At 36.4% G+C, this 15116-nt stretch overlaps 1 protein-coding gene across 1 annotated transcript in view; it reads right to left on the bottom strand.

Annotated features, from left to right (window-relative positions):
- Positions 1-14295, bottom strand: part of LOC140151729 (uncharacterized) — a 49332-nt gene extending 35037 nt beyond the window's left edge. The window contains exons 1-4 of the mRNA XM_072174067.1: positions 13624-14295; positions 9446-9611; positions 3601-3687; positions 482-687 (exon numbers count right to left, since the gene is read on the bottom strand). Of these exons, the coding sequence (XP_072030168.1) occupies positions 482-687; positions 3601-3687; positions 9446-9611; positions 13624-13713 (549 nt within the window). The 5' untranslated portion in view covers positions 13714-14295. The remainder of the gene's footprint in view (positions 1-481; positions 688-3600; positions 3688-9445; positions 9612-13623) is intronic.
- Positions 14296-15116: the final 821 nt, after the last annotated feature.

The raw sequence follows: 15116 nt of genomic DNA on the forward strand, positions 1-15116 counted from the left end.
ATTTACCAATAGTATAAGGCAAAAAAAACCCAAGTTTGTTTCCTGTAGCGCGCATTACGTTTTTGATGGCTTATTTTGCACATTATTCAAACCCAAAAAAACCCAGAAAAATCACCAAAAATAATATAAAACACTACTGGAGTAAACATTTACACATTACACAACAAACAAGCATAGTGAAAAACTGGAGAAAAACATCACACATTTTTTTAATACTTTTTAATCTGCAGGTTAAAAGGGGATCATAAATAGTCTTAAATATGATTTTTGTGTGTGTCGGGGAGACCCACTGTAAATTCAGCATTCAAATTTGCAGCAAAAAAGGTATTTTTTTTTAATTTGAAGACATGGATTAAAAAAAAAAAACCACATTTTTCATTTTACTTTTTTGACCTGTTACAGGAAACAAACATGTTTGTTTTTGGCCTAACACTCTTTTAGGGTTTTTATTTTAGATGAATCTTTACGGTATACTACTTACCAGGATATTGTTATTTATGGATACCAATGTGCGCTCTATATCCTCAGCACTTGGCCAGTCATTCACCCAATATTCGTTATTAGCAAGAATACTAAACCACACAGATAGTGTAAACTCATCACAGCTCAAAGGGTTTGAAGGACAATCATCATGAAAATGCTTCTCTAGTGTGTGATTTGTAACCAGGCTAGCATTCCCGGTAGGTCCTAGAATTAGAGCAACATAGAATATAGGCAAATCTCATTTCTGTTCATGTCAGTGAATTGTAATACTGTGGATATTAACTCCACATGTAATTTGTCAGTTCTTTGAGGAACTGTTTTCATAAACATTCATTCTAATTCAGTTTCCTAATGAATGCATTTTGTTCCAAATTAATTTGATTAGACCCTCTGTTTACTTCTTATATAGCTCTTGCTCAGAACTTTCGCAATACCAAACTAGAAATGTTGTGTTTTTCGATGCAAGACGTCTATTGGGATGCCTCCACCATTGGGCGATTTAAATTCAGAAAGATTAAAATGTCACACTTTATGAGTGGTAAACAAACAAACACAACCTCAAATGACCTTTGACCTCCACATGCAACATTGGATACCACCAATACATGAAGGGCCCATAATACAGGTACGACCCAAATTTGGTTTCATTAGGATTTAAACTGTTTATATGTGACCAGATTTTAACCAAAGATACAGCATCTGGAGGGACATTGCAAAAACAGTATGCCTTGCGGTGGAGGCATAAAAAGGTCTACTGACCCCCTAGTAAAATAAACCCAATCAAGTGACTAGTAAAAAAAATGTCTATTAAGGCCAATCCCTGGTTCGGACCATTCTATAAAAATACTAACAATACCGAGTATCACTTACAAAAGCTTGCTGAAGGCAAGCTACAAATGTCACCATGCAATCCCACCATTAAGTAGGACCACTATCCCTTGCCAAAGGCAAGCAAGACATACAAGCCTACAATCAAGTGCAAATTTGCTGGGACACTTCCATAGTTCAATGACCCTCCCTGCTCCCCTTATTCAATGTTGTATACCAAACCCCATATTTTTGCTCAAACATTGGTTGGTGGGGAGGGAGGGGATTCGTTCGAAATAGGTTGGAAACTATACAAATAAAATATCATATGGTGAACTTCATATGACCGGTTTTATTGAATAGAGGGCGCGAAATATGAACAATTGTCCCATGGAAATTTGCACTTGATTGTAGCTAGGCCATCAATATCAAAGACCACAGTAACTGCAGTAAAGACCATTGTCTACCCCACCCCACCCATCACGCCAGTCCACTAACTGAACCCTGGGGAGTCAATTTCATCAAATTTGCCACCATCAGGTCCAATCAATAAGCTCTCTCTTACCGACAGCATCAGTCAAAACTCTTTCCAGGAGTATTTATCCAAGAACTCAGGCCAATATCCACAATTATTTAAAGTGAATTGTTATAAATTATCATTGTTATTATATCATCACCTATTGAATAAACATTGCAATCATAATATGCCATTATTATTATCATCAGTTGATTTCTGAGCAGGCTGCAGCATTCTGCCATCTCTCAGTATTGGGCTATTCTAAAGTCTGCACAAAAAGTAACTCAGCTGTTATAAATACGCCTATAGATTCAGAACTAATAATTGTTTTTACAATATTTCAACATAGAGAGAAGGATGATATATTTACCCACATTTTGATACCCCATTCGTCAAATGTCGTTCAATATTAACAACACAGTAGTGCTTTTACAGAAAAATACCCGAATTAAAAAGTTGCAGTTTACAGTGATCAATGGTTATACTGCCAGCACTGTAAACATGTAAAGCCCGCCATTATCTTCGCGCTTACTTCAAATCAATACAAATAACTGCAACTTTTAAATTGGGGAAACACTTTAAAAAATTTTCATTTGACATCTCAGGAGAGTGAATATCAATTTAGTATTATTCATTTTGCTTTTTTACTTTTGTTTTTCCTGATTTTACTACTACCATTTATTTTTCATGCTACACATATTCATGTAATCAGCCAGCCTGCATAATGTTGACTGTATTATTCACCATGTTCCATGTTTATGTGCCCATTTTTGCCCATTTATACAGCTAGTAGTACATGTAATACAAGTAATCATGAATACCATCATGCATGTTGTCTTTGTCCTCTGTCTTTGTCTCTTTTGTCTCTCTCTGTACCTGTTGCTTTTATAAGTATGGATTATAGCCTAATTTTAAAAGTATAAAAATTAATGTGATTGTAAATTTATATAAATGTAATTGTTCATGATCGTTGGGAACTGGTGGTTCTTTGTGTATGTTTTTTCTCCCTCCACCAGTTCCAAGCACAGGGAATTAAATTTAAAAAAATAAATAAATAAAAAAATTTTTTAAATTGGGGTATTTTTCTTTCAAAACATTGCTGTATTGTCAATATTGAACAAAATGGGGTATCAAAATGCGTGTAAATAAATCATCCTTCTTTTTATGTTGAAATATTGTGAAAACAATTATTAGTTCTGAATCTATAGGCGTATTTATAACAGCTGAGTTACTTTTTGTGCAGACTTTAGATGAAATCCACACACCCCTGTGGAAGATATGACCTTAATCTCCCACACAGGGGGTGTGAATTTCAAATGGAGTCATCCATTCAGGTAACTTCAATAAGCCCAATCGGCATTGGAAGTTTGCAATGCATTGTAGGACAGTTTTTGCAATTTTAGGACACTTTGTCCTTTGACCTTTCAGAAAATTCAGAAATATTGGGTTTTTGTATGTACAAAATATAATCTAAAATGTTTTACAATATTTAAAACAAATATAAAAATATTAGTGTTTTATAATTAATTATTTGGTATTTTTAATGATCAAAATTGTGACAATAACAAGAAAATTAATAATAATTACGTAAATTTTCTCGATATGTCAGAGGTCAAACTGTCCTAAAACTGCTTTCAAAAACCGGAAGTTAGAATGGCGATTGGGCTTATTGACTTCACACTCCCTGTATGGAAGATTAAGGTCATGTCTTCCATAGGGAGATGGATTTCAACTGGAATAGCCTATATGACAACCAAACAAGTTTTTTTTTGCCTGGTGGGAAACAAGCTTACCTGGTACAAGCTCCCCTGTTCCAGATGATAAACCTGGTCGAGCTTTTGTAAGTTTATTAGGCTCCATGGAATTGTAATATACAGCATCTGAATAATATATAAGATAATAGATATCCATCATAACATTAATAATTTAGCCACACATTTAGCTCTACGCTTATTGTTATTTGAATCACTGCGTTAAGTTCGCTCATATAAACAGGGCCCGCCAAAGGGGGGGTGTAGGGGGTGCAACACCCCCTGGCGATCCCAAAAAGGAGCAAAAAGAGAAAGGAAGAGAAGGGAGAGAAGGGAAGAGAAAGAGAGAGAGAGGGAGGGAGAGAGAGAGAGAAAGAGGGGATGGAGAGAGGAGATAAAAACTACAATGAGTTTATATAGCGCCTATTGGGCCGCGGTTGGGCCGCTATATTGGGCCTATACAATGATGTTTGCCAGGCGCGCTGAGGTGGTACAGACAAAGAACTAATAATTTTGCAAGATCGGCAAAATATGTCATGTATGTGCGCATCTCATCACCAGTGATAACCTCCACACCGAGCCCTTCATCAGCATAGGCGTAGATCCTGGGGGATGGGGGATAAATCCTTTAATATCTTAAAGCGCGCCTGTATGTGGGTTTCTGACCAAATTAACCTCATATTTGGCCATTTTAGGCACAAATATTTGGGCGAATTTATTCCACTTTTGCACAATATTTCACCAGTTAAGCTTTTTCGCGCGCTTCGTGCGCATTCATCACAAACTTATTCTGTCACCAAAGGCTGCTGGTATTCACTCTACTTCAAGAAATTTGTTCAACCCCAGCTCCCTCAATATCAAAAAGTAATCTACGCTACTGTTCATCAACACCAATTGAGATTAGCCATATGGGGCAGGGTGGCATGTCTGCCCCCTACCCTGCTCAGTCGACAGATAAGTTGTGACAAATTTACGAGTTGCATCTTCCTTTTGGTCTATTTTAGACCCCAAATTAACCCCATTTCGGCCCATATAGTATTAAGATGCCAAATGAGTAGATCTGAGAGACGTCCCCATTTTTCATCTTGAACTTGAACACGAATCTCAAAAATGAGATATAATTCCATAATTTCTATAATGTAAATTATGAATAATATAAGTGCTAGGGCAGCTCCTCTGGTGCCTGGAAAGAGCACAAAACTTGTATACTATATCAAAATACCGGGACTAAATTAACCAAAAGTTGTAAAAGGCCTAGATGCACGATTTTAGGGCACAAGTTGTCCTCAATTTTGTTCATTAGCATTGATATTGCAATTTTTCGCGCGCATTTGTCCCAGTAATGTTCTTTCAGATCAGTGGGATGATTTGGAAATTTTACCCCTGGCTCGGTGACTTCGGTACATCACCCTTTGAATTTTAGCATTGAAATAGCAAATTTTCGCGTGCTACGCGCGCACTTAGTCAATTTGTCGTGCGCTTTCAGCGGTAAAGGCATTCTGTGGACAGCTTGGAAAAAACTTGGTTTACAGTTGTGGGCAGAGTTGTGGGGGGAGGGGTGTCTTCTATCCGAAGAGACAGAGGTGGCAATCATGTTGCCTTGCCCAGGGGCCATCAGAAGGTAAATTCGGCCATATACCAGAAACAAATATTTTTCTCGACACCCCCCTGAGAAAATGGTCTAGCGACGGCCCTGCATATAAAGATTGGCGAGCTAATACATTCATTGGAAGCCCTATGCCGTGCTACTTGCCTACAAGCTGCCCACAAGGGCAGTGTTCGTGGACTTAGCACAGTTTGCTATCAAACTGGATTGGACTTAACATGTTTTGGAAAAAAATCGATACTTTGTGTGTCAATATTTGAACTTGACTAATTTTAGGAAAAAACACACACATTGCTGGATAGCCCTAGTTACTCACTACCCATTTTCATCAAAATCTCAATTTTGAAGGTGGGTGGACTTAACACGGTTTGGAAATAAGCTCTTCAATTATCGGTGTTGGCATGATGAAATAGCAATTTTCTTTGCTTTACCTCAGCTTAAATTTAACATATATGATGTGACAACTAACATTTTGTAGAAAACAAAATAAGAATCTATTCTTTATGGAACTTACATATAATTGCTATTAGTCGCACACAGGCCTCAAAATATTTTTTTGATTATGAGGGCTATTTTTGACAAATTCTATGAAAAATAGCCCTCATGTGTGTATTTTGCCATTGACAAATTTTTTTTTCCATGGGGGCTATTTTGGGAAAATTGGGGGAGAATCGCCCTTTGCCCTCATGTATTTTGATCCCTGCGCACAGATCTTACTAAAATAATAATTAAAATTTTCAAAAGATAGTGCACCAAACAGTTCTTAATTGAAAGGTGAGCTTTAAAGCAATTCATGGATGATTACTTCACTACATGTATATATACCACTGGTCAATTCAAGTTGAAATCCATACACCTTCTATGAATGACATGACCTTAATCTTCCACACAGAGGGTGTACATTTCAAATGGTGACACCCATTCAGGTAACTCCATTTGAAATTCACACTCCATGTGGAAAATTTATGTATTGTCTTCCATATCGGGTGTATGGATGTCAACTGAAATAGCACATTATTGGTTGCTAGAGACTTTTTCAATTAGACATCTGTGTATTAGTGCTGAAAGGAATGTTACCATAGATACGCCATCATCGGCTATGACATAGCGTTTGCTTCATTATCATTTTGGTTAAAACTGGAAGCATAAGTGAATTATTTATATGAAACTAATAAAAACGTTTTGGTCTACTGATCATTTTGGGGACAGCATCAGTTGCATTTTCCACAGGGCAAGTAACATTTTGCAATCAAGAGAAAGTTATTAGTATAATGATATCAAGGACATATGAAAACAATGAGTACTTCTGTTTGGTTTTAGCCTACATGAAACTGTTTTTAAGCACCAACTCAAAATTGTTTTCAGTTGCTAATTGCACCCTTTTTGTAATTGTCAATATTTGGTGGGGAGGGTTGTGCAAATTCACTACAACATAAAAAATAGCTTTAATGCAACCTACCCTAAAAATACACCCTGCCATAGACTTTTTGTAAAATTTTGCCCAGAAAAAAACTAGAGCGGTTCTCGACTTGCGCGGTTCTCGACGCTAAGCGTCGGCCACAATGCCTCCACCTTGAGGCATATCATTTTAACCAGTGATGACCTCTGGGTGACCTTGGATGACCCTGGAATGATCTTCCAAAAATTTGACTCTAAATGTTGACTGTACCCACCAAGTTTCATGCCCATCGACAGTTTTAGTAACTTGACCTCAGATGACCCCAAAATGACCTTCCAAAATTTTGGCTCTAAATGTTGACTGTACTCACCCAGTTTCATGTCCATACGGCAGTTTTTTTTTTTTTTTCCTCAGATAACCCCTGCATGACCTCGGGTGACCTTGACCCACTGACCAATACAAACTTGTTCTGTCTAGGGTCAAGATGCACCCACCCACCAAGTTTGAGGAACGATGCGACCCCTAGTCTCCGAGAAAATGGTATTTTGCTTGTTACGCATAAATTATGCAAATTAGGTACTTAATTACCATATTTTGTGCTGAAAATCTAATCAGGTCAAGAACCTCTGGCCCTGCTACTCCCCACCAAGTTACGTCACTGTAACCCATACGGATCTCCAGATAATCTGTTCACAAGGTTTTTTGGCTTGATGATACGCATCAAATACGCATAAATTATGCAAATTAGGTACTTAATTAGCATATTTTGCACTGAAAATCTAATCCGATTCGAGAACATCTGGCCACGCTACTTCCCACCAAGTTACGTCACTGTACCCCATACGGATCTCCAGATAATCTGTTCACAAGGTATTTTGCTTATTACGCATATTACGCATAAATTATGCAAATTAGGTACTTAATTACCATATTTTGCACGAAAATCTCCTATAATTTGAAGACCCCAATAACCATCCCTCCACCAACTTGCATCACTGTCGTCTTACCAGTTCTGAGAAATTGCACTCGCAAGCTCGGACGGACAGAGAGACAGACAGACAGACAGACAGACAGACGGACAACCAGGAAACATAATACCTCCGGTGGAGGCATAAAAAGCGTTATGGAAGTACGTAACCATCAAGATTGCAGTGCAACATGTCTGTAATGAATGTTCCAACACCTCTAATGAATATGTTTGTGGTGAAAAAGTAAAGGTTTTAATGAGCTAATCATGCCAATACCGAGGGGGAATCATAACAGAAGAAACGTCATGATTTTTGACACAAGGCATCGATTAGGATGCCTCCACCATGGGGTGATTTAAATATCATACTTTACAAGTGGTAAACAAATAAACATAACCTTAAATGACCTTTGACCTCCAAATATGACCTTGAATTTCACCAATACATAAAGTTGCCCATAATGCAGGTACAACCCAAATTCGGTTGCATTAGGATTTTAAAATCCTAATGCAAAAACAGTTTAAAAACTGTTCACATGAGATTAGATTTTAACCAAAAGTTTTAAATAACAGTATTTTACAAATTGACCTTGGAACACCACCAACAGTCAAGGGTTCCCACAGTGCAGCTATGACACAAGTTCCCGGCCCAAGTTTGATATAAAATTGGATTGATTGAGCCCATATTTATTGGTCGAGCTATGAGTTTTAAAAATAATGGACGAGACGTAGTCGAGTTGGAAGACCGCTGAAACGTTTTGACCATTTGACCACGGAAAACAACCCTCTGCTTGCGGTTGGTAATGAAGGAAGAGATCCAGCTTGGACCCCTAAAACCATAAGTGCGATGCAGCTTTGCCAACTCATAGCAAGACCAATAAATATTGGGCGTAAGGCATCCAATTTTATCATTATTATGTGTTGGATCCAATATTTTCACACACTTGGATTCATCAAAACATAATAATGGTTGCAATAGGATTTGAACTGTTCATATAAGGCCAAATTTTAATTTGTTGACCTCAAATGAACTTTGACCTCTGTATGACCCTGAACATCACCCAAAAAGGTAGTCAGAGTTTCTGACCATGAACCACCTATCCTGAAAATCTGATGCCATTCACGAGATACATATACAGATGGAAGAACGGAAGCATGGACATTTCAAAAACAGTATGCCTCGCGTTGGAAGCATAAAAATTAAGCAATAATTGCCCTGTGCATCTTACTTTTAGCATGAAAAACACTATGTTAGACGGAAAAGAAAAGAAAGGAAAATACGTTCATGCCCGACCCCCCTAAAATTGAATGATTGCGCAGCCACTGAATAGAACACATGAGATAACAAGGCAGAACAGCTGCAAGAACAGATCAAGTGTAAAATCATGTTTTTTATCACTTTTTATGGCAATTTTTATCAAGTTCAATACAACTCACTCCTGTGCACTGAATTGGCAAATCCATTGAGTCCTTCACATTGTGCGAGATCACATCACACATACCATGTGCAATACAAATGATACACACAACTGTGTAGTTCAATATGCACATAATTATACTCTATGCCCAAGCATAAGTTCTCAAAGTTGAGTTTTGAGTTACAGGCATATTCATCAATTCCTTCTGATTTTATTACATTAATAAAATTCTACAAAAACACCTGAAATGGGCTTAAAATAAATAAAATTGCGGGAATTTTGACATCACAACATCAGGTTCCAGTGTTTTGACTGGAAATTCTCATGCCTGCTATTATTTTGGGTCACATTCAGATCTTGGTGTTAAATTCTTTTTGTAATAATTTACAAATCTTAACTGTTCTCAATTTTGCTTGACTGGATCACCTAGCCATTTCCAAATAAACTTTATTTATATTATATCTTTACAACTGTATATGCAGTAAACTGATACTTACCATTGTTGAGATCAGTGCAATTACAATCCAAAATAGCCGAGCCAGTTACATTCCGTATGTCAAAGTATTTACCATCGTCTTCCGCTAATACGTATTCAACTGTGGGTTCTTCTGGTGTCGTTGGAGCAGCACTCGCACCTGTAGTCCCAAATACCCCTACAGGTACCTACACAAACATAAAAAAAACATAACACTGTCAGTGTATCACCCACGGGTGGGGGCACTCAAGTTTCTTTAGTAAGTATGTATGGGCCATATTTTCGAAAAGTAGGTTTTGGGGAGCAAATTTTTTCCAAAAACACAGGGTCTTTGGAACAGCTAAGCTTAAAAATGCTAAACATTCACTTCTATTACTATGTGAAATAGATGGAATCAAGGCCAGGCCCGTACGCAGGGGGTGGTGCGGGTGGTGCGGGGGGTGCGACCGCACCTCCCCAAATTTGCAAAAGTATACAAAAAGTCCCAAAATTTAAGAATTTGCGAGCGTAGCGAGCAAAAAAATCAGGTTTTTTACGTTTTTTTGTCAAAAAAGGTCCAAATTTGGGGGAAAAGTCCACTTTTCACAAAATCGCCCCCCCCCCTTTGGAAAAAGTCCACTTTTTCAAAATCAACACCCCCAAAATAAATCCTGCGTCACGGGCCTGATCAAGGCAGACATTAATTTATACTTGACAACAAGAGATGTTTAATGGTGGCTGGCTAGCTACTACATTCGCAATATGACATGTATACAACATCACTGAAAGTGCAAAATAGTGGGCAGAAGAACTGAAGCTAGTTGCAAGCAAGCAGTAGAGGAGCCTGAATAAGGGGGTTGTCATAGCAGTGCATACCCATACCAACTAAGGCACTTCCCTCTCCCTGAGATCTCACCACAAGTACCAGGTTTGACTTAATTAGTGCCTTCCCCTAATAACACCCCTACAAAACTGTATAAGTGCCCCCTTTTTGATATGCCTAAATAAATAAAATTGGTTAAATTTACCAGAACACTTTGTGACTTACGATTATGACTGATTTTTCAGATACACTTTTATTTTGAATGTTTCTGTACATGAAGCCCCCATTTTGACTTCCATTGCATTGTTTTAATAAGCGCTTTCAAAATAACTGACATGGGGCACTAATTAGGGTGAATAAGGTAGTCTTATCGTCTGGCCTCATCATAATGAGGATGAATGACATTTTCCTTCACTCACAACAGAATTTCATGGTGATCTTTCTATCTTTTTTGTCTTGGACTTTTCAGATACACTTTTATTTTGAATGTCTCTGTACATAAATTCCTCATTTTGACTTCCATTTCATTGTTTTAATCAGCACCTCCAAAATGACTTAAGGCCTAAACAAATATGGTCAATTGGCTTAAGGGATCTAAAATGAGCGTTTATTGCGTTTCGACAGTATTTTTTGTGGGACATGAGAGCACCTCAGACCTATCGAATTGCATTCTGAATACGAAGCATGTCTTTCTGATTTTTTTGTGTGTTTTGGGGAAAAATCCATATCTCCAATCTGAAAGGTCAAAATTTTCAATTGATCGTCGGCTTTTCATCCCACCTACATACACTTTAAGTATAAATCATCAGATTTGTAAAGTTTACTTTGAGTACTGTTAAATATCAAAAATATCAATTTTAATGATTTGCCATAAAATGTGTATTAAATTAGAATTTCAAAAAATCAAAATTATTTGATATCAGAAGGACATTCTTCGTATTCAGAATGCAATTCGATATGTCTGATGTGCTCTAATGTCCCAAAATAAATACTGTCCAAACGTTCATACCCCAGCCCTTAAGGGATCTAAAATGAGCGTTTATTGCGTTTCAACAGTATTTTTTGTGGGACATGAGAGCACCTCAGACATATTGAATTGCATTCTGAATCTGAAGCATGTCTTTCTGATATCAAATAATTTTCATTTTTGAAAATCACAATATAATACAAATTTTATGACAAATTATAAAAATTTGATATTTTCAAATTTTGATATATAACAGTCCTCAAGTAAATTATATAAATCTAATGACATATTCTTAAAGTGTATGTAGCAGGGAGGAAAAGCCGACGGTCAATTGAAAATTTTGACCTTTCATATTGAAGATATGGATTTTTTCCCCAAAAGACCTAATTTTTTGGGTGTTTTGGGGAAAAAATCCACATCTTCAATCTGAAAGGTCAAAATTTTCAATTGATCGTCGACTTTTCATCCCACCTACATACACTTTAAGTATAAATCATCAGATTTGTAAAGTTTACTTCAAGTAAATTTTTGATATATAACAGTCCTCGAAGTAAATTATATAAATCTAATGACATATTCTGAAAGTGTATGTAGCAGGAGAAAAGCCGACGTCAATTGAAAATTTTGACCTTTCATATTGAAGATATGGATTTTTTCCCAAAAGACCAAATTTTTTGGTGTTTTGGGGAAAAAATCCATATCTTCAATACTGAAAGGTCAAAATTTTCAATTGATCGTCGGCTTTTCATCCCACCTACATACACTTTAAGTATAAATCATCAGATTTGTAAAGTTTACTTCAAGTACTGTTAAATATCAAAATATCAATTTTTAATGATTTGCCATAAAATGTGTATTAAATTGCTAATTTCAAAAATCAAAATTATTTGATATCAGAATGACATTCTTCAGTATTCAGAATGCAATTCGATATGTCTGATGCGCTCTAATGTCGCACAATAAATACTGTCCAAACGTTCATACCCCAGCCCTTAACATAAAAAAAAGACTGACATGGGTCACTAATTAGGTTGAATACGGTAGTCTTATCATCCGGCCTCATCATAACTTCAAATGAGGATGAATGACATTATCCCTTCACTCACAACAGAATTTCATGGTGATCTTTCTATCTTATTTGACTTGGACTTTTCAGATACTTTTATTTTGAATGTTTCTGTACATGAAGTCCCCATTTTGACTTCCATTTCATCGTTTTAATAAGCCCTTCCAAAAAACTGACATGGGGCACTAATTAGGGTGAATAAGGTACTCTTATCGCCCGGCCTCATCATAACTTCAAATGAGGATGAATGACATTGTCCCTTCACTCACAACATACTGAATTTCAAAGTGAACTTTTTTGACTTTGACTTTCAGATACACTTTTATTTTGAATGTTTCTGTACATAAAGTCCCCCATTTTGACTCTCATTTCATCGTTTTAATAAGTGCCTCCAAAATGACTGACCTGGGGCACTAATTAGGTTGAACATGGTAGTCTTATGGCCCAGCCTCATAACTCACTCACATCATACTGAATTTCATGGTGATCTTTGTATCTTGTTAAAGGCAGAAATGTGGTTTTCTAGGTGCTATAGAATACTGTAAATATAGCTAGACAAAATCCAACGGTATGGCCACAAAATTTACTGTGCATTCAAAAGTGACCCAATCCTACAAAGTTTGATGAGCTCTGAAAGATACATACTAGTACCTTAGAATTGGTATAAATTTTTGAATATTACTTCAGATTACTTTGGAGACTCTTATTGTGATACCAGACATGCTTAATGTATATGGATGGCTTTATCCTCTCCTACAGATCATGGTGGGGGTGTGAACAGGTTCCACTGTGCTGATCACAAAATCAGGAAAATTTTTACATTCAAGACTGCCACATGCTACATGAGATCAATGAAAGTCTTCCAATGCACATGATTTCGTCTTGAGCAGTTCTTATTGTAGTGGTTCTTGTAATTGGAAGTTTGAAAGAACAAAGAGAGAAAGAAAGAGATATAAAAAACAAAGAGAGAAAGAAAGACATAAAAGAAAGAAAGGAAAAAAGAAAGGAAGGAAAAAGAAAAAAAGAAGAGAGAAAGAAAGGAGAAAAGAGATATAAAAATAAAGAGAGAAAGAAAGACAAAGAAAGAAAGAAAGAAAGAAAGAAAGAAAGAAAGAAAGAAGGAAAGAAAGAAAGAAAGAAAAAAAGAAAGAAGGAAAGAAAGAAAGAAAGGAAAAAGAAAGAAAAGAAAAAAGGAAAAAAGAAAGAATGAATGAAAGTGACCCAAGGAAGCAAAGGAAGAAAGACAGGAAATATAAATAAAATGAAAATAGGTATACAGAAGCATCTTCACAATATTTACATTGGTTTTGTCATTTTGTCTTTAATCTTATTGTTCTTCAAAGAAAAACAAGAAATTAAACTTACCATACAGAGCACCACAAATAGCCACATCTTCAGGTTATTATTGTTGCTGCGTAATTTTCCGCTGAAACCTGCGTTCCAATTTCCAGGCATTGGTCACGTCATCCAAGATATCCACAGATTGTGATACTGATATAAGAACCAGTTTTACAGTATCAAAATTCCAAGACTTTGCTCAAAAATTGTTACTTCAAAACTAGTTTTAATGGAAAACTCCACCAAAATACTAACAACTTGTAGACCTACATATTTAAGTGTTTTTTCAAGTCCAACAATTATTCCATGTATTGCAATTTGATCCTTGCCAAGCTGACTCAATTGACTCTGAATGGCGCAACAGGTTTGACTAAAATTGCACTCAAGACAGTTGGTTGGTTTATAGTTGATAGCATCTGTGAGTGAAACTCTCGTCTCCCAACTGTATATGCAACTTGATGCTATTATAAGTTGATCTTGTCACATTCAAATTTACACTCTCCGATACAACCAATTCACTGAACGAAATCTACAGGTTAATATGGATGTAGCAGTGAAACCATACTAAGAAATTTACCAGATGAACAAAATCTACCGCTTTTGATCGCAACTCCAAACCAACCAAAAATTGATTGACAGTTTAGCTTACTTGATAATGATATTATAATACTGAAACCTGTAACAAATGGGCTATTCCATTTGACATCCATACACCCCCTATGAAACATGCGACCTTAATCTCCTGGGTGTAGATTTCAAATGGAATAATCCATTTAGGTAACCCCATTTGAAATTCACAGTCCCTGTGTGGGAGGGTAAGGTCATATCTTCCACAGGGGGGGGGGTGTGGATTTCAACTGGAATACCTGAATTTAAAATGCCCCTAGCGATATCCAATAAAACTAATTTCTTTCCAATATGAACTGATCGCATCAATGCTCACTCTACGTCAATAGCCATTCCATTATATCCAGCAGAAAGTAGAAAGCGTTCATATGTTGCCATGGCAATGTAATTCAAATTGGGTTCATGCTTCACACCAGCATTTGCTTACACGTGTAAGCCTTTCTCAGAATGAAGGTAAATAAAGTGAATTTAAACATTATTTTAAATTATTTCCTAATTGTATTGCAAATTATATAGGGCAAGGGACAGCTCCTTCACTCAATCTGTGGTATTTCTAGGTGATTGGGACAAATACTTATGGGAAGGAAAGTCTGTGAAAGTATTAAATTATTTCTAAATAAAGGAACTGAATGGGCGAGGAAATGAATTTATAGGATATGGATTTAAAAAATGAATGAATGAATGAATGAATGAATGAATGAATGAATGAATAAACGAACAAACGAACGAACAAATGAATTAATGAAATGACACAAATGGGCTAATGAGCTTATATCATAGCATAATGTGGTGTTTTTAAGTCCGCAGAGCTAAGGTTGTTGGCTTGAGTAAGTTACTATAAATTATGGCAGCAACATGAGGGTTAAGATTAGGTTTTAAGCAAAGTATTAAAA

Source organism: Amphiura filiformis, chromosome 5 (genome assembly GCF_039555335.1).
Source record: "Amphiura filiformis chromosome 5, Afil_fr2py, whole genome shotgun sequence".
Classification (NCBI taxonomy): Eukaryota; Metazoa; Echinodermata; class Ophiuroidea; order Amphilepidida; family Amphiuridae; genus Amphiura; species Amphiura filiformis.